Here is a 25915-nt window from a genome sequence, read left to right as displayed (position 1 = left end):
ACCTAATGTAAAACTACGAAGGGAAGAGCAAAAATTGAATCACTTCCACACAAATCTTCTTCTTCTTATTCTTCTCTTCGAATTTCGAACCCTAATTTTTACTACAGATACAGGTACGAATTTTCTATCGTTTTCGATTGGCTTTTATAGATGTGGATAGTTCTCATTCGTTTGGTTCTAGAGAAAACCGAGTAAAAGTAAATAACAAATTTTCAATTCTCATGATTAAAATAACTGATCCCCAGGTAGGGTTCAATTGTGGGTCGTTGGCTGTTGTTCTTCTTGGGTCTGAATTATGCAAATTCGAGATTCGCAATTATACATTTATCATTTTCTTACATCTCTGTGTAGTCAAATGGATGACTATTAGTGCTTAGAGTCAAAATTGCAATACTGGATCTTGTGGATCCAAATTGTGAATTTGTGCACTGAATCGATTTGTACTGAGATGTGAAATGGGTTTTATTTGTTCTGCTAAAACTTTGAATGAGCAATCCAAAATCATCGGTGCGATAGATAATAGAAAGAACATTAGTATAAAAGTTCATTGCGTTCAAAGATGGCTGCAAGACTTGAAAATTCCAGTTAGTTAATTGCGTGTATTGTATATCTATAATTATATGCTTGAAATAGTCTTACTTTCTTACGAGCTCGGAATTCCCTATCAAATCATATAAGCTATTAATTTTTCCTCCTTTTTTTATTTTTTATTTTTTGATATAGAGAACATGATTCCCTATAATTTCTGCATCCCCAATAATTTATGTAGTTTGAGTTTTTGAAATTTTTTTACTCTCAATTTTTGGCAATTAAGTATCTTATTTGTTATCTTTCTGCTGCAACAGACGAGATCACCAAGAACAGAAACCGGGAACATTTTCTTTGATTGAGTAAAATACTTTAATATTCTCAAATCTTTTACCAGAGCTGGAGAGGTTTTTTTGATTAAGTAACTCAATTGTTTCCTAATAATTGTTGTACCTTACTTTAAATATGCTCATAACTCTGAAGGGAAATTGGATTCAATTGCATTTGAGCTGTGCTTCATGTTAAACAGAAATTTATGAGTTGGCTATGATTTCTGTCAGCTCGAAGAATTGATCCTCTGTTGCTGTTTTTCTTGAAAGTTCAATTTAAAGACTCATTGGCTCATTTTGCAGGATACTATGATTATAAAAGTGCTTCTCTCTGCAACTTCTTTCCCACTATGGTGATTATTTATAAGAACCTAAGCTATTATCGGAATCCTGTTTGTCTTTTATGTCCAGTTGTTTTTGAAATTAGGCTTGATAGTTTCGAACTTCAAATAATTATATAAAGGGCTAGCCCACTATACGAGGCTGTGCCACTGTGGGGTTGGGGATGGTCAAACGTACACAACCTACTTCCTTGTGAAGAGGTGTTTCCTATTTTGAACCCGTGATCTCTAGGTCAAAATGGAGCTACCTTACAGTTGTGCCAACTTAAAATAATTATACTATCTATTTATTTATTTATTGAACATTTGAATTTTGTATTTTCTTTTCATCCATTAAATATGCTCCTTACTCTTCTTTGATTTTTATTAATATTATTATTATTTTTTTAATGTAATGTTTCGGGCTCTCTCTTAGTTCCATTGAAGTTTTCACTTTAATGTATTTCAAACAGATGGAACAATCTATATCCTCTCTCGCATTCAAAGGTTCGATTATTGAAGCAATCACCGAAGCCAAAGGGCAAAGGAAACTATTTGTAGTTTACATTTCAGGTAAATGCTTCTCTATGCGGATTGCGGTCTGTGCTTTTATGTTTTCTTGTAGTTGCAACCTGTGCCTAAGGTGCAATTCGATGGTGCTTTGTTTACTCTAGTGAAATTGTTAAGATCTCTGTAAAGAAAAAAAGGAAAAAAAAAAGGTTAAAAGAAAATATGCCCAAGGCATATAATTATGTTGACACATTGAATCAATACTTCCATTATAAGGAGTTTTGCAATATATATTGATAAGCAACATAATGTCATAACAAATTCTCTGTTTACTGAAGTGAATTGCACTGATGATTTCTCACAAAAGAAGAAAGGGTAAAATAAAAATGTGCCTGAGGCGTGTAGTTGTGGTGACACACTGAAAATTTACTTTCATTACAAGGAGTTTTGCATTATATATTGAGGAGCAACAGGATGGCATTATTGACCTTTATTTGTTCAACTTTTGTTGAATTCTTTTATGCTTCGTTTGGTTGGAGGGATGGAAAAATAGATGGAAGGGATAGGGGAAGGGATGGATGAGGTATCCTTAGGGAATGGAAGGTGTCTCTCTCACTTTTTGTTTGGTTGAATAGAATGGATAGTAGAAATGATGGATGGGGTAATACATTTTTTTTGTTTGGTTGGAAGGAAGGGAAATAGGATTTTTATATTCTTTTACTAATATGCCCTCAGCATTTAAAAATTCTATATCTATCCCAAATTTTTAGGAAGGTTAGAAATGGAAAATTGATATTTGTGTTAGTTATTATTTCTTTCTCTCTCCTCTTCCTCCCAATTTTGGGCGGATAGAGAAATACAAAGGAGGGAGGGATGAAGCATCCCTCCTTGCTTCCTCCTGCTTTTCCCTTCCCTCCAACCAAACACGAAAAAGTTAGTTTATCCCCCCCCTCATCCATCCCTCCTCAATCCTTCCCTCCAACCAAACATAGCATTAGTTGCTTCCATTCAAGGTATATATATTAGAATTTTATAAATTATAGCTTTTAATTATTTGTTAAGCATAATTAATTTTTACTTTTATTGCTCATGAGAATACTCGAAGAAAGCTATCATTATAAACTAAAATTGTTCATGTGGAATATGTTGGATCATATTGAATCACAGGTCCCGTGGATGTTAGGGTGGATGGGATTTATCAAAAGAAAAAAAATAAAAATAAAGTGGATGAGTGGCAAGATGAGAAATGCTATTTAGTGAGAGAAGTTGGATGGCAGAAGAGCACGAGTGTTTATGTTAGTGCCTCTTACATGGTGTGTGACGGCTTGACTGAAGATGAAATTTGATTTTTTTTTTTTGGTAAGTAAGATTTTATTGAAAACGCTCAAAAAGGGAGTGGAACCCAAAAAAACACAAGGGCGAAAGGGCGCCTTAGACCTTCAAAGAGGCCAAAAAAACAATAATCTCTTTCGTAGATCTATAATCTCTCCCTGAGACCTAACAAAAAAAAGTGAAAATAATAGAGAACTTTAGTATAGAAATAGGTTTCTTTTTTCCATCAAAATATCTCCTATTTCTCACAAGCCAAATACACCACCAAATACAAAGAGGCGTAGCCCTCCAAGCATTCTGAATGAGAGCCCCAACAGAGACACCTCTCCAAGCCTCAATCAACTCTCTAGAGGAACAAGGCATAACCCAATGGACCCCAAATAATCCAAGCGTCAAATCCCAACAGTCTCTGGCCATGCTGCAATATAAAAGAAGGTGATCAACTATCTCCTTATTACACAAGCACATATAACAATGATTGACCACCACCTGATTCCTCTTCCTCAAATTATCCTGGGTTAAAATCTTACCCAAGACGGAAGTCCAAGCAAAGAAGGTAACATTGAGGGGAGCCTTAGAATGCCAAATAGACTTCCAGGGAAAGGGTCTCCAGAAACAACCGAAAGGCACCTGAAAAAGGACCTAACCTCGAAATGACCCTGCAAGTTAGGATCCCAGAACCAACAATTCGACTCCTCAATAGTGATCACCTGGCTATACAAAACCTCCAAAAAACGAGAAACATCCTCAATCTCCCAGTCCTAAAAGTGCCTCCTAAATTGAACATCCCAAGTCAGTCTCCCGTTGTCAAGGTGATAACAGTCAACCACCATGGCCTGTCGGTGAGAAGCAATCCTATAGAGCCATGGGAAGCGAGAGCAAGAGGAAGCTCCCCACATCAAAGATCCTTCCAAAAACTGATCCTCCTACCATCCTTGATCTGAAAACGAACATGTTTGCAGAAATCATCCCAACTAGGAAGCTCCCCACACCAAAGTGGACCCTGTACAGTAGTATTGGCGAGTTGATCTGATTTATTCTTACAATCTTCTGATCTGATGAGCAATTTGGAGGTTGCAGAAATTTATGAATTTTTGCTAAGGATTGATTTCCATGCTTTACAAACTAGTGCCTAAAAGTGCTACTTACAGACTAATTAGACAACTAATCGACCTAAATCCCACCTACACCCAAATTTCTAGGCGTGCTTTGACCTTATTAAGTTAATATATTTTAATTATATATTTTCCATAATTTCCTCTAATTTCTTAAATATTTTTCTTGATCTTTTCCCAATTTTTATCAATTTAAAATATAAAGAGAATATTTTAATATTATAGAATGACCTAGTTGTGGGCCTATAAAATTGTGCTCAGCAAGTGGGGTCTGACAGCCCCAGCCAAGCCCCCTTATAGCCCTCATGCGCTACCCAATGCGTTCATTAAACCAGTTATTAGTTCTACATATTATGAGAACATAGTACTTATCAAAAAAAAAAAAAATTATGAGAACATAGGCATCACTGTAAATTAGTTAATATAGTACTTATCTAGATCTTAGTTGTGTCAGTTTATTAATTGGTGAGGTCCTATCTATTGATGCCCTTTTCTTTTCTTTTCTTTTTCTCAAGCTTATGTATTGGGGTTTTTTCCCTATGTTTATTTACAAATTTATGATTGAAGATGCAAGAAATTTCTCTCTTTATTTTGACAGAATGATCTTACACTTCAAATATTTTCCAACCCCTTTTCCCTCTATTTTCAGTCTATTTATAGACTGTTACATATCTTCTAGAAGCTTCCTAACTAACTCCTTGCATTGGGCTGATCTCCTGGGCCCTTCTTGGTTGTGGGCTCAATTTCTTCTCTCTGGGGTCGGGCTTTCAGCTTGACTTCCCAGTCCTAGGCCTAATCAGTGAAGACTTGGTTCGGGGCGGTTGCTTATATTCATCATCATCATCATGCCTTTATCCCATATGGATGGGGTCGGACACATGACTTCTCTTTTTCCATTCTTTCCGATTCTATACCGTGTATTCTCTTAGTTTTAATTTCTTAAATTGTTTTTATTTACTTCCTCCCATGTAAGTTTTGGTCGGCCTCTTTGTCCTTACCTTCTTGGTAAACAATTCTTCCTCTTCTATCTGGTGCATCATTGGGTCTACGATGAATGTGACCATGCCACCTAAGTTTTCTTTCTATAATGATATTTAATTCTTATATTCATAGTTAGAACAGTAGGCTATCCCTATTTTATTATTATGTTGTTAAATTTATGCAGTTACCCTTCAAATATGATTAAATTAAGTTATAAACTTAGGAATTGTTACAACTTTCTTCTCATTGCATGGTGAAACAAATTATTTCTTTGAAGATCAATGATATAATGATACATATTCATCAATATCACACAAGAAGCATCAGAATCTATCCTATTCTAAATACTTGGTTCTATGGTTTGCCTGATTTGTTGATTGATGTAAGATTGAAGGAGCTCAAAATTTTAATTTGACAAGGCTGAACTCTTTGAATTTAAGGGAAATGATTCAGTATGAGGTTATGACCGAGTGAGCTCCAAATTAGAGCCAAATCTTTTGAGGGTTGCTTGACCCACATACTAACGTTTGGATATTAAAGTTGTAAATGTATTCAGTAAATTTTAGATACCATTTAGTTGAGTGTCTAAGTTAATATCTGTTTTGGTGTTGGATTTCTTAATTTCGAATTTCTTGGTTAAAGTTGGTGGTTGATTCTGCGAATTTAGAAAGTTTTATTTACTAGAAAGTTTTCATAGCTCAAGAGTTTTAACTTTTGAGGTGGGTTAGGAATCTTTGCTTGGGCTGCGGTCTAGTCATGTTTAGAATCTTCAGATACTTATACTTAAGTGGAACTTGAGTCCCAGTGGGTATCGACATTGATGAGGGCATTGTAGAAACCTCATGTGTGAATTAAATATTAATGCCTTTAAATAAATCCCTTTAACATTACATAAGATTAGATATTGATGAGTTTCCTTGCTTGATGGTTAAGCGAGCAACTTCTAGTTTGCAGTCGAACTCTTGTGAGTATCTTCTGCTCTTTCAACTTTCCATTAAAATTTCTGAATCCAGCAGCCAATTCCTAGGTTTTTGACATTGTAATTTTGAACCCACTAATTTTTCGTTGTGATTCAGCCCTGGAACATAAGAAATTTCCGCTATCATGCATCAATAATTGTGCTCAACATTGGTGACTGAGACTTGATTGCTACTTTGAAAATTTTCATTAATCGGCACCAGAGGCTGCGTGGGTTGTATATTTTACCTTTTGCAGTACCGTGGGTCCCTTAGAATGAAAGAAGTGGTTGGTTGTTGGGTGAATTTCTTTTAGGATTTAGAGTTGGTGGAACTTGGATTGTTAATTTAGATAGCTTTGTGGACAGTTGTTATTACTTGATAAATTAGATTATTATAAGTGGGTGAGGAAGAGGTGGTTGCTCTTTTGGGATTCATCAATTCTTTGTAGAAAATATTAACTCCCTTCTTGGATGCCCTGCTGTGTGTTGGGGCAAATTATTATTATTATTATTATTTTTGGGTTGGGGGGTAAAGATGTCTCTTTCAGTTTATAAATTGCTGAAGTAGTTTAGAAGTGCTATTCCTGTGGCTCATCATACCTATGATTAATTTGCCTACCAAAGGATGTAATAAAAGTAGCTCATGGAAGATGAAGGATTCTATCTTGGAACTTCATTGTAGTGTTTTTTATTTTTATTTTTCCTTTATGTGCTTTCCCAGCATGTCATTTTGTAATGCCAGAAAACTTGTTACAATTGTTTCAATTTTGTATCTCTAGCAATAAATTATAGATACGCCATATTTTTATTAGTTTTTTAACATCCATCCACCATCAACACTTGATTTGTACTAAATACAGGTCAACATGAAATGAAAAAATATTTCTTCCATGAAGACAAGTGATTGATATCTATTCAATATATAGTTGCCTTGTTTTTCTGGTTTTGGCTTTATAAAGATAGAAGTACAAGAGATACTGGAGCTTTGCCTATGTGTGGCTGTTTTCTTGTGAAATTGTGGCATTTCCTCTCCCCGAACCACCTTTACATTCACCAAGAAAAATAGATTTGATATGAGCCTCTTTGCAGGTTGTGTAAGAAATGCTATTTTTACCCCCTCAATAATTTATTATTGGAGAAGTTATGGTAACTCTTTGGTTAGAGATCCCCTTATTGTATTTGTTATGCACACCAGATGTGAACTTGCCAACATATAGTGTTTGATTTGCTATGGCACATTTCTCTTTATAAAATTAGAGTGAAGTTCTGTTGCAGTGTCAAATATTGATCGGATCTCTCCATAACTATTTTTTGATTTCTATGACAAATGCGAGAGGGTCATTTATGCTATGTTTGGTTGGAGGGATGGATGAGAAGAGGGATGGATGAAGCTTTTCATGTTTGGTTGGTGGGAAGGGAAGAGAGGGAGGAAGCAAGGAGGGATGCTTCATCCCTCCTTTCTTCATATTTTTCTATCCACCCAATTTTGGGGCTAAGGGAGGAGAGAGAAAGTGAATAATTACCTACAAATTTACAATTTTAACCTTTAAAAAAAAAAAAAAAAAATGAATATCTATCTTTTATAATTTTATACAGTGAAGGTATATTGGTAAAAAAAATATAAAAACTCTCTTTCCCTTCCTTCCAACCGAACAAAAAAAAAATATCATCCCATCCATCCTTTCTACTATCTAGTCCATTCAACCAAACAAAAAAATGGGAGAGACATATTCCCTTCCCTAGGGATTCCTCATCCATCCACCCCTTCTTCCATCCATTTTTCCATCCCTCCAACCAAACGGAGCATTAATCAGATTTGCCTGGAAAAGATGAATTATAAGGTCCTTCTCCCCAACCCCAGGGCAGCAAGGAATATGAATTCTAACTTATCGAGGTTTAAAATAATAATTTTGGAGTGTAGTGGTATTTGTTGTTGGATTTTGGGTGGCATGGGATCCATACACCCAATGCATATTATTTTGGGAGCTAGCTGGTCCTATCTGAATGGAACATAGAATTGATGGTCACAAATAGGCTGGATTTTGTTTCAGTTACGGTTGTCTTAGCTTGATATAGACATCAGGGCACCACAGAACAAATCTTGTGCATGCAATATTGTGATTAGTTAGTTTAGCCCCATAAGAAATCAGGGTCCAGTAGGCTATGCCTCTTTCCATGAGGAGTGTTCTTGAGGCTTGGAGAGGTTTTCCATTGGGAGCTCAGGCTAGAGATGCTTGGAGAGCTGTTCCTTTGTGTTTATGGTGGTCTTTGTGGAGGGAAAGGTATAGGAGATCCCTTGAAGGAGAGGAAGTTCCTATTAGTGTGCTTAAGTTCTCTGTCCTTCACACTTTATTTTTTCGGGCTTTGGGGGAGAAATTGTAAATCTATAGGGGAGATAGTGGATTTTATGGATACTTTGAGTGTTTAAGAGCCCTATTTGGCCCATGTGTAGTTCTTGGGATGCGCTTCCCTTTTGAGCGCTGTCTTTAATACCATACCAATAAAAAAAAGTCCATAAGAAATCATGCAATATTGTGATTGATTAGTTCAAGTCCATAAGAAATCATGCAATGTTGTGATTGGTTAGTTTAAGTCCATAAGCAATCATGCAATTTTGTGATTGGTTAGTTTAAGTCCATAAGAAATCATGTGTTGAATATATCAGCGGCAATTTTGGTAGTTTTTTTTCTCTGTTTCTTTGCAATAAAACTATTCACTTTGCTATGGACAGATTTGTTGGTCACTAGACTTGCTAGGTTCGAAAATTCATCCCCTCCCACCAACCCAAACCCCCAATTTTGATGGTGCTGCTGGTCTGTAAGATTATTCTATTTCGAGACATGCATTTGAACTGTTGATTCTTTTCACCATTATTTATTGTCTAGGTGCATCTAGAGCTTAGACTTGTGACAATTGACCTTAATATGCAACTTAAGTTCTTTTCTCATTTTCTTTTACATTCACAAAGTTATTCATATTATTTCTCTAACTTCTCAGTTTCTCATTTCTAGGTGATGATGCGGAGTCACTTCGTTTAGAAAACACATGGACTGAGTCAAATGTTGGTTCACTTTCAGTATTTATCCTTCATATTTGATTTATAAATTTGTACAATGTTTTACATCTGGTTCCACCTTATTGCTGCATGCTGCATCCAGGTTGCGGAGTCATTATTGAAGTATTGCATTTTGTTGCACATCTCTGAAGGGAGTTCTGATGCGGCACAATTTTCTGAAATATGTATCCAATGCTTAAATGACATTCTTCAGAAAGTTGAAGGACTGAATTTACTACCATTCATAATATTAGTTGGCATTGAGCTCTGCAAATAAGATATCTTCTGCATGTCAAGTTCTTAGCAATATAATTATGAATTGAATTTGTTGTCATTCTTCCCTTTTCTGGGTATTCAGATAGTGGTGCAGCTATACCTCTTTCCTTGAACAAAGTGAATAGTTGTTAGATATCTTTTAGCAAGGTATATTAGGTGGACAATTATTTTTATTTTATTATTTTTATCTTTTAAGGGAGACGACATAGCTCTACGATTCTGAATGTCTGGTTTATTAAAAATAACATCACTTCTAGTATACATCCATACTGGGAATTTTGTTATATTATTACAAAACAAAACAAAACAAAACAAAACAAAACGAAAAAAAAAAAAGAAAAAAAAAAAAGAAAAGAAAAAAGGAAAACAGTTATTTAGCATCAATTTATTTTTTGTTTGTGCATTCAGTCATCTTCTGCTAACAATCAAATACATCTGTTGCAGCTAAGTTATTTTATGAAGAAGATTATGATATAATGCCAATCACTGTTATGGATCTCCGTCCACTTTATATCTCAATTTAGTCTCTGCAGAACTTTTTGATCTCTCACCAATGGGCCATTAGCCCAATGGCATAACCTTTCCTCCGTCAAAGGGGAGGCGAGGAGTTCGGGCTCCGGAGTAGGCAATTTGTAAAAATGCGTGTGTGAGTACTTACCTAACCAATTTTTTTTTGGATCTAGCTGTCCTTCTCCTTAAGCAGATATGTCCCTTGCTAATGATATCAACCTAGAACCTATGTTATTACTTATAGCTCAGTTTCAGATTTCTTGGTAAACTTACCCTCCATATTATGCATATTCATTCCACATGATGTTGAATGTAATCAGAATTATTATTCTTAGTGTTATTATGTTAATTGTCTGACTATTAAGAAATCACCCATGTCCTTTCCAACGACCAGAATCCATGTCTTAAATCAGATACAAAATATTGATGTGTTCTTGTTAGATGTGTTATTTCTTTTCTGCTGGGTTAGGTACATCACTTTTCCTTTGGAGGCTTAAACTTGCACTCTTGGTACATTTTGAAGTTGTTCTGTTTCTTAGGGATATCAACTGTCATTGTTTTATTTTTGTTGGTTTAGTGAGTAGATTTAAGCTTTTTCTAATATTTGAAAAGTCAGCTGTATTTCCTTACATAAACCTGTTCAGATCCACAGAAATCTGTTCCTTGTATAACAGCCATCGGATACAATGGGATACAACTGTGGCAAAATGGTATGATATTTTTCTGAAATGGAAGCTTACATTATTATTATTTTTGACAATCATACACAACAACTTATGAATTTGTTTTATCTTCTTTTTAATTGAATACTGCGCAGAGGGCTTTGTCAGTGCTGAAATTCTGGCATCCAGTCTTGAGAAGGCATGGCTGAGTCTTCATATCCAGGTAGGCTTCTGCAGATTGTTTCTTCTTTTATTATTATATTAGCCACTGCAGCTGTTTTGTACCATTGATTATCGGATTCATAGTGCCCCGAACCTATGTAGTGGGAATAGCTCCTGTTGTGGATACCGTGCTACAGTATCATATCCTTAGTGCCTTGAACCTTATGTAGTGGGAATATCTCCTGTTGTGCTATGCTACCATTTCAACACACTCCAATGTTCTGCAAGCTGAACTTCTTTTGGACCTTGTTTTGACCCAAGTTATAGGTGTATTTCTAGATGAACAATAATTGTTATATTCGTATGTTGCACAACGTCAACAAGTTATCAACTATAATCAACTGAAATATTGATATAATCATATATGAAGCATACATTTATGCGTTTATATGTGCAGCAAATTACACTAACCTTCCCTTCCCTCAGGTGCATTTACACTACCTCACGGCATTTTCCTCCTAGTTTAGTTATTTATTCTCCATCCGTCCCAATTTAATTGTGAATCTTTCTTTTTTTGGCTCTCCCAGAATACTAGTCCCACTTAAAAATTCCAAATTAGATAAATGCAGCTTTCCATAAATACCCTTCTAAGTTTTAAAAAGTTTCTCATTTGATTACACACACACACACACACATAAATAAACTTGAAAGGATACCTTGGTTGTTTAAAAAGGGGGACAATGCATTAATTGCATTTTTCCCTTGAGGAGTTCTACTTTCCCCAAGGGACAACTAATATGGGATGGAGGGAGTATTATTGATCTACCCTTGCTAACTTGTCCCTGCTTGTGCTATAGAATTTACAGACGTCATGCTCCCCGAACCTTCATCTGAGGATTATTGGGTCAACTGTAAGGTCAGCATACCCCTACCCATCTTGTTAACCATCTTTGACATATTGATTGATGTCACGCCCCGGTCACCACAAGCACATGGTTTTAACCACAATTTACTGAAAATACCAAGATCCCAAACCATTAGATGCTCCAAGGCTCAAATAACTCTTAGACCATTCTAGTAAATTAAAATTCAAGTTCACAAAGTAACTCACTGACCATCTTATGCCGTCTTAGCTTTGCTTCCTGAAGTTTCCTGTCCGAACGTGAACCTGAAAATGTTTTAAAGAAAAATTTGGGTGAGCTCAATGAACCCAGTAGGTTTCCAAATTCTTTAAGAAAATTCTTCAGTTTTTTGTAAGTCATAGATAACATGTCACATGAATCACAGAGTAGTGACTATTGAACAATTGCTGTAAAATGAAACTGAACCAGGGGAAATTAGGCGGCCGGATCTAATTAATATTTTCCTTAGCACATTGTTCAAATTTGATTCCCAAATCATGAGTTTTCAAATCGAGAAGAGCTCTTGAGTCATTCCAATATGGTAATAATATGGTCTTTAGCAAAGTAGTAATATTTCAATTACATACCACAGGTTTCAATTTAAGGGAGGATAAGTCAAATAATCCAATCTGAATTAGCAAATACAAGAACCATCACCGATACAATAACCGGTCCAACAACGTGTACCCTATGTGTCTTTAGGAGTTTAGGGACCTTCCCCCCAGGACTGCCGCCCCTATCCTTCGGCTTTAGGGGCTCGCACCCAGGGACTGTGAACAACCCCTCGTTAAACCCGGGCTGTATAGAGTCTCTCAACCCAAGGGAGTCTCTTACCCTACATATTTCATTTTTTTTTTTTTTTTTTTTTGATAAGTAAAATTTTATAAAGAAAGCGCTCAGAAGGGGAACGAAACCCAAAGACGAACAAAAGGCCAAGATGTGCCTCAAGCCTTCAAAGAGGCCAAAAAAACCACAATCTTTTCTACAGATCTATAATCTCTCCCGGAAACCTAACAAAAAAGAGTGGAAATAATAGAAAACTTAAACATAGAAGAAGGCTTCTCCTTTCCATCGAAATAGCGCCGATTTCTCTCGAGCCTAATACACCACCAAATACAAAGAGGTGTAGCCCTCCAAGCATCCTAAATGAGAGCCCCCACTGAGAAACCTCTCTAAGCCTCAATCAACCCTCTAGAGGAGCGAGGCATGACCCAAGGGATCCCAAACAAACCAAGTATTAAATCCCAACAGTCCCTAGCCATTCTGCAATGTAACAGAATATGATCCACAGTCTCCTCGTTGCTCCGACACAAATAACATTGATTAACCACCACCTGGTTTCTTCTCCTCAAATTATCCTGAGTAAGAATCTTACCCAAGACAGAGGTCCAAGCAAAGCAAAGAAGGTCACCTTGAGAGGAGCCTTAGACCGCCAAATAGACTTCCAAGGGAAAGGACCTCCAGAGCCAAGCGTAAGACACTTGAAAAAGGATAAAACCTCGAAATGGCCCTGAAAGTTAGGATCCCAAAGCCAACATTCCGAATCCCCAACTGTAATCACCTGGCGGTACAACAAATCCAAAAAGCGAGTGACCTCCTTAATTTCCCAGTCTTGAAAATGCCTCATAAATTGAACATCCCAAGTCAATCTCCCGTTATCAAGATGATAACAATCAACCACTATGGCCTGTCTATGAGAAGCAATCTTGAAGAGCCGAGGGAAAGTAAGAGCAAGAGGACGCTCTCCACACCAAAGATCCTCCCAAAATCTGATCTTCCTACCATCCCAAATCCGAAAACGGACATGTTTGCTGAACTCATCCCCCCCTTCCGGATGAGAGACCACACCCCCATCCCTCTAGGACCATGCACCTCAAGAGTACTCCACCCTCCAGTGCTCTCTCCAAATTTAATCGCGATAACCCTCCTCCACAGCCAACTCCTCTCAACCCCAAACCTCCAAAGCCATTTCCCAAGGAGAGTCTTGTTGAAAGGCAGCAAACTCCTGATTCCTAAACCTCCACTCCGAATCGGACAACACACTTGATCCCAACGAACCAAATGATACTTGAACTCCTCTCCTCTCCCCCCCTCTCCTTTCAATTCTCTCAGCCACAGAAGAAGGGATCCGAAAGAGAGAGATGAAATACGTGGGAGGCATAAAAGGGTACTCTTAATCAGAGTGACCCGGCCCCCCTTGGAGAGGTACTGCTTTTTCCATCCTACCAGTCTCTTCTCAAATCTTTCCACAACCGGATCCCAGCTTCTCACACACCTCAAAGGAGCTCCCAGGGGCAACCCCAAGTAAGAAATGGGAAAAGAGCCAGTGCAACATCCAAGAATTTGAGCAAACATCTCGATTTCAGGGACCTCTCCAACCGGCACAAGAATGCTCTTTCCGACATTAACCTTTAGCCTAGAGACCACTTGGAACCAAATCAAAACGCATCTCAGATGTCTCAACTAGGACGCATTCGCATCACAAAGCACTAAAGTATCATCGGTGAACATCAAGTGGGAGATCTCCAATTGACTAGCAGCATCCCTACCCACCCGAAAGCCTCTCAAAAAGCCCAACTCGACCGCCCTCTTAATCAATCTGCTAAGAGCCTCCATCACAAAAAGGAACAAGAAAGGAGAAAGAGGATCCCCTTGTCTCAATCCCCCCGAACTAGATAAGAAACCCGTCGGAGCCTCATTCACAAGGACAGAGAAGCGAGCACTGGAAATGCAAAAAAGGATCCATTTTCTCCACCGCGCACTGAACCCCATCCTCTCCATCAAGTAAAGAAGGAAACTCCAACTCACATGATAGTACATCTTCTCAATGTCCAGCTTACATAGAACACCCGGATCACCACTACTCAACTTGGAATCCACACATTCACTAGCAATAAGGACTGAATCCAAAATTTGACGACCACCTACAAAGGCATTTTGAGAATCAGAAATGATACCATCCAAAACCTTCCTCAACCTAGAAACCAGGACTTTAGCAATCAACTTGTAAAGACACCTCACCAAAATGATAGGGCGAAAATCCCTAACATCCAGTGCCCCTCCCTTTTTCGGGATGAGAGCAATAAAAGTGGCATTCAGGGTCTTCTCAAAAGAGCCCTGAGCATGGAAAACATGAAAAGAACCCATCACTTCCTCACGAACCACCTCCCAATACTCCAAAAGGAACCGCATGGAAAAACCATCTGGACCAGGGGCTTTGTTCCCGTTGCAGCTGTTCAGCGCAGACAAAACTTCCTCTTCAGAAAAAGGCTCCTCCAGAACAAAGCACTCCTCACTCGAAATAGAGTCAAAATGAAGCCCTGCAAGCAAGGGTCTCCAACCAACAGATTATGTAAACAACATCGAGTAAAAATCGACACTACCCTTACAAATCTCCTCCTCCTTACAAAACATCACCTCATCCACCCGGATCCTCCCAATGTGATTGCCCTTCTATGAGCATTCGCAAGTCTATGAAAAAACTTAGTGTTATTATCGCCCGCCTTAAGCCACAAGGCTCGAGACTTTTGCCTCCACGAAATCTCCTCCATGACAGCAATCTCAGCAAACTCTGCCTGACACTCCACCCTCTTAAGTTTCAGAGATTCCGCCAATATGCCTTGGCCCTCCGTCCGATCAATCCCAGCAATCTCTGAAAAAACACGATTTTTCCTCCACACCAGATTACCGAAATCCTCTTTGTTCTAGACTTTGATATCATTCTTTAAAAGACGAAACTTACAAGCAAGAGAATGACTTGGGGAGCCAACCACTCCATACCCCGCCCACTAGGATAGAACACGCTCCAGAAAACCCTTAGCCTAAGCCATATATTCTCAAATCTGAAAGGGGATCTTCTGTTACGCAAACCACCACAATCCAACATCAAAGGGACATGATCAGAAATAGGACGAGCCAAAGTGGCCTAAACAACATCGGAGAACTTCTCCTCCTAATCATTTGACACAAGGAACTTGTCAAGACGAGAGAAGGTAGGAGGAGAACACCCACTAGACCAAGTAAAGGGACACCCACTAAAGGCAGATCAAACAATCCCGCCCCATCAATGAACTCCGAAAAAGACTCCATGACAACCGTTCACCTGCCCCCCGAAGACCTCTCAAAAGGAGGGCGAACAACATTGAAATCCCCTCCAATACACCAAGGCAACGGCCATCTCCTTCGAACATCTCCCAACTCCTCCTATAAAAGACGACGCACACTATCCTCTGTAGGACCATAAACCCTAGAGAAAACCCAGCGAAAGCCATCCTCCAACAAAGAGAGGACGCATGAGGTAGAGAAAAGCCCCACCTGAAAGTCCCCTAAAGAGACCCACCGATTGTCCCACATAATTAGAATACCACCCAAAGAACCAACCGCATCCAAAGCAAGCGCCCGCCCCCCCCCCCCCCCCCCCCCCTCCCAACACACAACAAGCTACGCACCATCAAGTCTGTCATCGAAGCAATTTTGGTTTCTTGAAGGCAAACCACATGACCTCCCTCTTTACGAATCACCGACTTCAGAACTCTTCTTCTAGCCGAGTCATTAAGACCCCGGACATTCCATGAAAGAATTCATAGCTTCATAAGGAAACAAATGAAAAAGTAATCCCACTCCTCCTTCCACTCTACCTCTCCCTGGACCCCCTATTCCTCCTCTCATAAGTAACAAAATCAGAGGGGCTCCGCAACTCCCTCTCCCCCCTCCCAATCAGAGCACCAACCCTTCCTCCCGCCCTATCCAAAAGTTGAGCATCAAGAACATTATGGAACAACCTCACCGCCTCATCCAACCTACCTTCAAAAGAAACACCCAAAAGAGAACCCTCCTCTCCACCCTTCTCCCTCAACCATTCCTCCTCCTTACAATCCGTTCCCTCAACTGCACCAGAAAACCTCCCACTCCCACCCTCCGGTCGGATTACAGCCAAAGGGACAACCATATCAACCTCAGCCTCATTCCCTTCCAATTGGACCAGCCCCAATTCCTAACAATGGAAGAAGCTGCATTTCCCTCCCAAGCATCAGAAAAAGGAGGAGAACAACAAGTCCACGGAGTCACAACCTCCTCATCAGGCCCAGAATATCTAGAATCAAACTGCAGACCCTTCGAGGCCAAATGGTCCCGCAACTCCTTCAACAAGACATTAGATGTAGCCTCATCAAGCGCGATCCTCACATCTTTCCCCACACAAACAGAAACTCCCTCGCAACAACTATCACACTGTCGAGAGGAACCTAGCTCGTTAACACAACCTCCACCATGCCGCTCCACACAATCAGGTACAGGAAACTCCTCAAGAGCCGGGGACATAGAATTAGAAACAGAGGACAACACACCCTTCTTAGCCCCCAAACTCCCTTGATTCACCTCACAGGGATGAGAAGAAAAAGAAGAAGAAGGTTGAAAAGCAAAATGTCCATGTGAAGAAATGGACTTACTCGAATCAATTGCATTCTGCAGACACGGCACCCACTTTTGCTTCTCCTTTCTTGACCATCTTTTACGGAAATGGGGAAAAGAAATTTTCTTCTTCAAATGGTGCCCATGAACCGGTCCCTTTGGACGACGACCATCTCTGGAATCAAGTAAAGGACTGGATGGCTTAAGACCATTGTCGATCACCGCAGGAACCAATGGCCCAAAAGAAATATCCAAATCTGGCCAGAACAAGCAACAGTCTATCCCAGTCCACTTTGAAGACCACGGCCCAGACCCAGAGACCCATTAGCAGAAAACAGATGGACCGTCGCACCTTCAATTGGTCCACAAGCAGATGGGAGAGAACTGCCCGAACCCAATGGCATTGTCTAGAGTCGGAAGAACCAAAAGAAAGCCCAATCATCTGTCCACAAGCAGAAGCTCCAGAAACCCTTCTCACCAGCCCACCATTAGGCCAACAACACATCCATCAGCACAGGAATGAATCCCAGCCTTTGAAGCCCAATAATTTGAAAACGAGTTGGTTCCAGCTGTAAACCACTTGGTATGACCGCCTCCTGAGCGCTAACCACGTGTCTGGTTGGCAACTCCACCCACGCGCATGATTCACGTGAAACCCACCACGGTTGTGTCCCCGATCCCACCTCTGCAAAAATGGCTGACGGCTGAGCCCGATAAAAATTCCCCCTTTGAAAACATCGACCACCAGCTTGCCGGCGACAATCAACCATAGCCAGCGAACCTTCCTTTCGTTTCAGAGAAAAAATCCGACGAAAGCACTCTATATTACGAACCCTAAGCGCATCCCTCCATTCCTTCCATCTCTGAAACTCAGCCAGACCCTTCCTCCCCATCGATTCCCACCTCAAACAATCAACTTCCTTAAGCAAGTGTGAACCATCCCCTCCTTCCAAACTATTCGTCGTCGGGACAAGATCGAGAGGCTTCTCCTCCCACACCGCCACTTTATAACAGAGCCGATCATTGTGAATGAAGACAAAAGGAGGGAAAACTTTACCGTTCGACACTGTGATACGGACCCTTTCAGCGTCAACAGCTTCATCAGCATCCATCCAAATAAACCCTCCACACAAATCACCGACTGTAACAAACAAGGCATGACTCCATAAGTGAAGAGGAAGACCATACAACGTCACCATCTTCAACCCCAAACCTTTCATCACTCTAGAACACCCCACCCTGAAACTTTACTTGTCCACTCGTAAAATTGCCGTCCCCCATTCACGGCGACCCTCTTTAAGCACGCAAGAAGCCTCTGTCGGAGAGGGAAAACGAAAGAGCAATAGAGAATCTGGTAGAGGTGAGACAATCACTCCGGAGGAAACCTTCCAAACTCGAGAAGCCCAAGCCGCGATCTGAGCCCTATCACCCACTTCCTTATCAAATTTCCCAACCAAACACGATCGGAGGTCCTCTCTTCTTCTTCCAACCGAATCATCATCCAAAAAGATCGAAGGACCTCTGTAAGTATTTGCAGATCTCACAGTTCCTCCTTGAAACAAATGAGGCAACCTAGCAACATCCAAGAACGAACGCATACCAAAAGGCGAAAAGAATCAATAAAGGTTGCAGGTTCATTAGCCTTGCAGTAAAATGGAAGAATATCTTACCCTACATATTTCATGCCAGACACATACACAATTGAAGGACCAAAACCCATTACCAAAATATGTAATCATATACAACTTTCTATGAATAACAATCTTTCCACCACAGCCTTGGCTCATATTTGAAAATTCACTAGAAATCGAATATTTCATATCAAATGGTAAAACTAATTTGTAGAGAAATAGATGTATATTTTCTTCTCTCAAAATACAGTCTTTAAAATCCAACAGTAGACATGGATTAAATTCACCAAATGACACTGCTGTCCCAAACAATTTTCTGCAAAAACATCTTCTCTTTTAAAATTCATAAAAAATAGAATATTAATTCTAATTGCATTGAACCAAAGCCAAATCGAAGCTAACATACTGTATTAGGGAAAAAGACAACTATTTTCTGCACTTGAGCGGTTTCTTTAACAGAAGATTTTTTTTGATAAAATTAAGTCAAATCAAAGACCACAACCTCATAAATCAGTATACTATATTGTTTCAAAATTTCAAAAGCAGATAACAAGTTATGTTAATTTCAGCCCTATCCCCACAATGTTCAGTTCAAAATTCAGCCTTTACAAACAGTTCTGAGTTCAACAAATCTCAACAAATTTCCATCCTAAGAGAAGTAATTGAGCAAGCTAATATCAAAATCCGTAAGTAAAGAAACCTTCATGTGGAAATTTATACTTTTTAGCACCTTTGAAATAAAAAAATTTCCTGACAGTTAAAAATGTAGGAAACCCACCTCTTCTTCTCTCTCTTCACATGCGTTATACATGCATACATAATGTTCTTCACTAAACCAAATCTCTCTCTCGCACACACACGCACACACACACACACACACACAGTTTTCTTCTCCAGCGATTATTGTGCTGGTTAGTGCCTTATTCTCTCTTCATAAGTCTAAGACACAAGATATAAATAGTTGCGTTTATGGCTTTTGCTGGTAGACGCATGCGTATGCTTCTTGTGTAACAAGTGTGCATATGTTAAGAGTATATACCTGCCACGCGTCAAAGGCCATATATGGTCTTTCAAAGCATTTTCTTAGATATATATATATATATATATATATATATATATATATATATATATATATTTCTAATAAGCATGACCTACTGCATGTAGGTAACACATTGTCCGCTGCTGTTTAACTATTTTTATTTTATTTATTTATTATTATTATTTTTTCCAACCCACCTATTTTTCTTTATTTCACATTAAACCACCATTAAAATACTTTTCATATCTACTCCAAGTCCTCTAACTTTCACAATTTTACTTTCTTTCCAAGAACATAGAAAGCCGTACAAACTTTTTATTTTACTTTTTTTTTGTTAATTTATAAATTGTCCTAAAATTCTCAGCACACTAAAATATTACTATTATTTTCTTATTTAATTCGTCTCATTTATTTCAATCAAAATTTCCAAGTCCAGTTTCACCTTCCCAACTAAATATGAAATGTTAGCTCAGGTATTCACTATAAAGCTCATAATAGCCAATATAGAACTTAATGAAATTCAGGATGTGACAATTGAACCTGTGACCCTTAATCCGGGCTGTTTCCCTTTTCAATACACAGTCCTGGTTTTGGCATCATTTTGTAATTCTACTTATGCAGTCCTGCACTCTATGATATAGGATCCTAGAGCATATAATGAACTTGCACTTTGCCAATTGCTCTTTTGCCATTTAATTTGAACAAGATGTGTTATTTTCAATCACAAATTGTAGGAAACAACTGCGAGTTTTCTAACTGCAGCACTCGCTTCAAAGAAATCCGAACCTCATGCTTCTGGGGTCTCTGATACTGTCTCTTTTGAGCAAGGAAGTTCTTCAAGCATAGATATTTCGTCACCTTCAACAGCCTCTTTTGAGCAAGGAAGTTCTTCAAGCACAGATAATTCGTCACCTTCAACAGCCAAACTTGTCCAATGCTCTGAGGCTAAAACTCACTCTCAGATAATAAAGGAAAATAGTGGTTGTGAACAGTCAGTTGAGGTAAACTCATACTTCTGGCATTGGTTGGTAGAATACATATCAACTGTACTGCATGTTTTTGTGATTTCATTAACCTGTTATGCTTCATTTACATGAACAGGAAATTAATTCCAAAGATGGTGACAAAGTCTCTCTTGGGTCATCTGATGTATTGGAAAGTGGTGAGGCTGAACAGTCCATCTTGTCGGCGGAAACTCCCAAAGAAACACGTAATCCTGTGAAGGCTGACCAAGACAGCACTGGAATTGCTCATATGTCCTTCAGCGTTAAAGATGGATGTAGTGACACCAAAGTCAACTCAAGCGTGGATGATCATCATTCTGAAGTTACTGTGGTAGCTTCTCAAGGGATTGCTAATGAATCAAGTGAAACTGTACAAGATAAAAAGGCTGAAACAGTAGAAGAAAGGAATGCTGATGTTTCAGACTTAAGTATGAGTAAATCAACTGATGTTCATTTGAATATCCGGTTGCCCGATGGTTCTAGCCTACAAGAGAAGTTCTCCTTAACGAGCACTTTGAGAATGGTCAAAGTCTATGTAGATGAAAACCAAGCAAGTGGCATTGGCTCTTATGATTTAGCTGTTCCTTATCCTCGCAAAGTATTCAATGATCAAGGTATGAATATCGGGCACTCTACTTGCCTACTTGTTTTGAATTAACTAATTTGCTTGATTGGTATGATCATGTTATTTTTTACTTAAGAGAATGGTTTCCTTGCTATTTCATTTCATTGCCTCCTTGCACCAATTTCTGCCATATATTATTTATATATTATGGGTAATTGGTTTGATGAAAAAGTTACATAGCCCACATTGAGGGTTATACTTGGGGAAGATGAAGACTAAGGTTAACGTGGGTAGAGTTAGTAAAGGAAGATATGATAGCATGTGGATTGACTGAGGCTATGGCCTTAAATAGAACGGAATGGAGACATAGATTCATGTAGCCGACCCCAAGTAATTGGGAAAAGGCTTGGTGGTGGTTGTTGTGGGTAATTGGTTTGATGACCATTTGAGCAAAGTGGTGCTGTAATGCTCATGGTATGGGAGATGAGGGTGGATAATAAGTGGGATGGCTCTTCTGAAATTCTTTGCTAATTCGTCTAATTCTTTTACTCTAATTCATAATTTTGGTGTGAAGCAAAATGGGAGCAAAGGAAAGAGAGAAGTGAGAACAAAATGATGATGCCTACAAGCTTTACAGAAAAATCTGATCTGTTCAGTTAGCAAGTAACCAAATTTTTTTTGGTTTACATCTTTGCTTCTTCTTTCAAGGTAACCCGAGCATTTAGAATTCTAGGATGGGTTACTGATTCTCCAAGCTAAAAATAGATCGTGAGAGAGTGGTGGAGCAAAAAAAGGGGCAAGGGAGAATTGCAAGGAGGGAGCTTATTCGTAACTAGAACTATAATTTTTTTCAATTTTTTATTGTCCTTTCTGTTCCAGAAACTGCCCTCTTGGGGGGAGGGAAGTATTTTTTAAGAGAAAAGTCAGTACATTTGATTATTTGTATGGATTAAATTTAAGAAGGTAAATATGCTCAAAGTTTTGATAACACATCTCCTTCTACCTTGTTTCTTTGGTAAAATCTTTGTACTTCTTCTCTCATTTCGTGTCATCAATCTGATCAGTTAAGTACTCACACACACAGCCCATACCGGGGTTTGAACCCCTCCCCTCCTCTTTGACGGGTAGGGAGATTATACCATTGGTTAGCAAATATCCCCTTAAGCTATCAAAATTTTGCAATTAAGGCATTGATAAAAATAAAAAAAATAATTTGCAATTAAGGCCTACGTGTTAAATATCTTGAGTAAGCATTCAAAATTACTGAATTTATCAACTCTATTGCAATTTGTCTATCCTCTTTTGAAAATAAATAAATAAATAACTTCGACCAAAGCCACTTCAACAAACTAACACCGTCATACTACATTACTTTGGGCTTCATTACTTTCTCCCTTTACCACCACACCATCATGGCATCCATAATTCCTTAACCCAGATTATAGTGGTTGTAATTAATCTGATTCAGAATCATCACTTGATTTATCCATAGTTTCCATCTTCATCCCCATAGATTACAAGACTTGTCCTGACATTTGCATACATAAGACATAATTAATGTAACGTGCTCATATGTTATATTAAGAGAAGGGATGGCTGTTGGGTCACAGCTTCAGTTCCAAAATGGGTAATTCTTGCGGATCAAGTATGCTCCAATAACATAGGGTACAATAAAAAGGGTATAATAGTGATAAATAACATTATATATGTCATGTGTATTGCATGTGATTGGATTTATGTTCCCTTTCTAATGGCAAAGCAACATCCAGGGCAGAGGGAGGAAGGGTCGAGGTTATTCAGGGTTTTCATCAATACTGAAGGGGAGAGAGAGACAGACGGGGGCTCATGCAACATTTTTGGAAGCATTAGGGTTTTTTTTTTTTTTTTTTTTTTTTTGCCAAATTAATAATACAAGGGGTTTATTTAAAAATAATAATAATGTTCGGGAAAGTTCAGGGTTTTTCTTTCCATGTTCCCCTAAATTTTATGTAAATCCGTAGTCTAATTCTGTTTACCATTATTCTTTTTTTAAGCCATATTGTGCAATGTTGTTTGTCAGTCACGTAGTTGGGAGTGAGGAAGTGTCAGCCTAGCTATTATATAATTCTTGCTTAGAGTGTTCAATATTCTTAGGACTCATGTAACTATCAGCAATGCTCCATAATCACTCTAGATTTGTATAATGTCTAGATGAAGAGCATAGAAAGTACGTTTTAATACCGGGAACTGCATTCATCTATTGGGGTTGCTTTGGAATGACAATTCAACATGAATTTTTGCTTATTTTTGTTATATGTTTCCTTTCATCTTCAACAATATAGGCTGAACTCTACTTGTTTTCACTTCTAAGTTGGAGACAGAATTCTGCTTTTAGAAGTCAAGAGTTACCAATCAGCAGAATTTCATCCTCCTTGATCTTTGGCAAAGTTCTTTCATTCTCTTGAGTTTCTCTTTTTATTTCCATCCTCACCTCTTTCTCTCCCTATCTCTATTTTTTTATATCCCAAGTCTATATATTTAAATTGAAAAATGTTAAATGGATCAAGGAGCATTATGTTTCAAATGAATCCATGCATGTTTGGCCAACTAAGAGAGCCAAATGTGATCCTCAAATACCTTAAATGGTGGTGGTTGGAGAATAATATTGTTTCTGAAATTTATGTTTTGTCGAGCTACATGAATTTTTAGAGAAGCTTTCGGCTTATATTACAAAGTGAAGGTAATTGATATACCGATACAGATGCTCCCTCTCGCTCTCTCATATATATATATATATAGACAAATTAAAAGGAATCTTATTCCATAAACATGTTTGATCCTAAATTACTTGCATGTCATAATATATATATATATATATATCCATAAACATGTTTGATCCTAAATTACTTGCATGTCATAATATATATATATATATATATATATATATATATATATATATATATTATGACATGCAAGTAATTTAGGATCAAACATGTTTATGGAATAAGATTCTTTTTAATTTGTTGCGTTGTATCTAAATCTTCAGAGTATTTTTTTGGAGGACAATAGTATATCTCAAGGATATTTGTACATTTTGATCTGTATGTTTATGTAAAGAATATATTTCAACTGTTATTTTTTTTTTATTTTTTATTTTCCTTTAAATTTGATATGGGTGCAGAGTTGAACCAAACATTGTCGGAGCTGGGTCTTTTCAACAGGCAAGCATTGATAGTGGTTCCCCGTGGCCAATCTACTTTTCATTATGGAGGAGGATCTTCCTCTCGTAATCAATCAAATTACAACACTCTAGTTGATTCTTCAAATGGAAGCAATGAAGGATATTTTACATTCGTAAAAAGGATTATATCTTACATGAATCCTTTCTCCTATCTTGGTGGTGGTGCCAGCTCATCAAATTCTATGCAGGAATCACAGACCAGCACGTGGCAATATGGTGAGTTTCTATACCTACAGTGAACGATGTCACTTAATTTGGTTTTTTGGTTCTTTTGCTCTTTTTTCTTTTTGAATCAAACATGTATGGGCCTAAGCTCTAGGTTGAAATGGTTGGTTAATTGTTTTTTCCTGGACTCATTGCAAACTTCAGTTAGTTACATTTGTAGTGAATAGATAGAGATCCCAAAACAAGTTTTATCTTTCTCTGCAGTTGCTTACAGAAAACTTTGGTATAATCCTTGCAAAAAAAATCCAGTCTTTCATGCATCTCCAATATGCTCTCTCTCTCTCTCTCTCACACACACACACACACACGCACATATCCATGGGGGGTCTCCCAGTGTGTAGAAACTTTCATGTGTATAATGATCATGAAACTGATGCTATGTTAGTTTGCATGGAACTGGTGCCTTACAATTGGAATTGGAGAAAAATTAAATATGATCTCTGTTTTTCTTGTTTTTGACATGCAATGTTGGATTAAATATGTATGTTTTTAATAAGAACCTTCCTTTTTTCTAGTATATGATTCCCTTCTTTCTTTTTCATTTTGTTGTTTGAAAGGGAGTATTCAAATGTTGGTAGTTCCATTCAAATATTTTTTGGTTTTCTTTGATGAGAGCATGGCAGTTGGTGGTTTCTTAAAATTATGTATTTATTTTCTACAGAGAACAAAGGGATATGTTATCTGCTTTCTGGGAAATTGATGTCTACTTTAATGACCCATGTTTACCATTATCTCTGTGTTTCTCATTCTCACCATATGCCTTTTGATATTCAGGTCCAAATCCTACGCTGCAGAATAACCTAGGGGGCACGGGAAGACCCTATACTCTCCAGTCATCAACCCAAAACAATCCTGGGACCAGCAGAAATAACAGCAAGAGCAAGCAACAAAACCCGTCTCGTTTTGGAAGCAATATTCACACACTAAAACATGATGAAGATGATAGCCGTGACAGAAATGCCTTCTGGAATGGGAATTCAACCGAGTATGGTGGTAACAAAGATGATAAATAAGATCGCAAGAATGCCCTTTTAACGAAATGCAGGTTTCTGATCTTTGATTTTGGGTTAAACTCGGAAAAAACAAGTAGAAGAATATCTTACCAAGAAATTAACTCCTTGCAATATATCATTATGTCTGTCAAGTATTTCATTATTTGTGTAAATATACTCTTTTTGGTCA

At 38.2% G+C, this 25915-nt stretch overlaps 1 protein-coding gene across 5 annotated transcripts; it reads left to right on the top strand.

Moving 5' to 3' along the window:
• LOC132300713 (plant UBX domain-containing protein 11) lies at positions 1–25915 on the top strand. 5 transcript variants are annotated; one of them, XM_059797932.1, is made up of 12 exons: positions 10–113; positions 846–890; positions 1161–1210; positions 1651–1750; positions 9085–9134; positions 9232–9313; positions 10559–10624; positions 10732–10799; positions 20454–20720; positions 20821–21337; positions 24449–24724; positions 25508–25915. In XM_059797932.1, exons 3-12 carry the CDS (start codon positions 1208–1210, stop codon positions 25744–25746), a joined length of 1668 nt encoding a protein of 555 aa, XP_059653915.1. In that variant the 5' UTR covers positions 10–113; positions 846–890; positions 1161–1207; the 3' UTR covers positions 25747–25915. The 5 variants fall into 5 exon arrangements, with proteins under 5 accessions (XP_059653929.1, XP_059653915.1, XP_059653900.1 ...); XM_059797917.1 differs by having other exon boundaries at positions 846–935; XM_059797939.1 differs by having other exon boundaries at positions 846–949.

Source organism: Cornus florida, unplaced genomic scaffold (assembly GCF_030987335.1).
Source record: "Cornus florida cultivar Cherokee Brave unplaced genomic scaffold, ASM3098733v1 CherokeeBrave_3.0.0_Hap2_Chr01, whole genome shotgun sequence".
Classification (NCBI taxonomy): domain Eukaryota; kingdom Viridiplantae; phylum Streptophyta; class Magnoliopsida; order Cornales; family Cornaceae; genus Cornus; species Cornus florida.
The sequence above is the reverse complement of the archived record's forward strand: the minus strand, read 5'-3'. Positions and strand labels throughout refer to the sequence as shown.

Coding starts and splice junctions, on each gene's coding strand:
- LOC132300713 (XM_059797925.1), top strand. Junction 20,721..20,820: donor GTTGTGAACAGTCAGTTGAG/GTAAACTCATAC, acceptor TTACATGAACAG/GAAATTAATTCCAAAGATGG. Junction 21,338..24,448: donor CAAAGTATTCAATGATCAAG/GTATGAATATCG, acceptor ATATGGGTGCAG/AGTTGAACCAAACATTGTCG.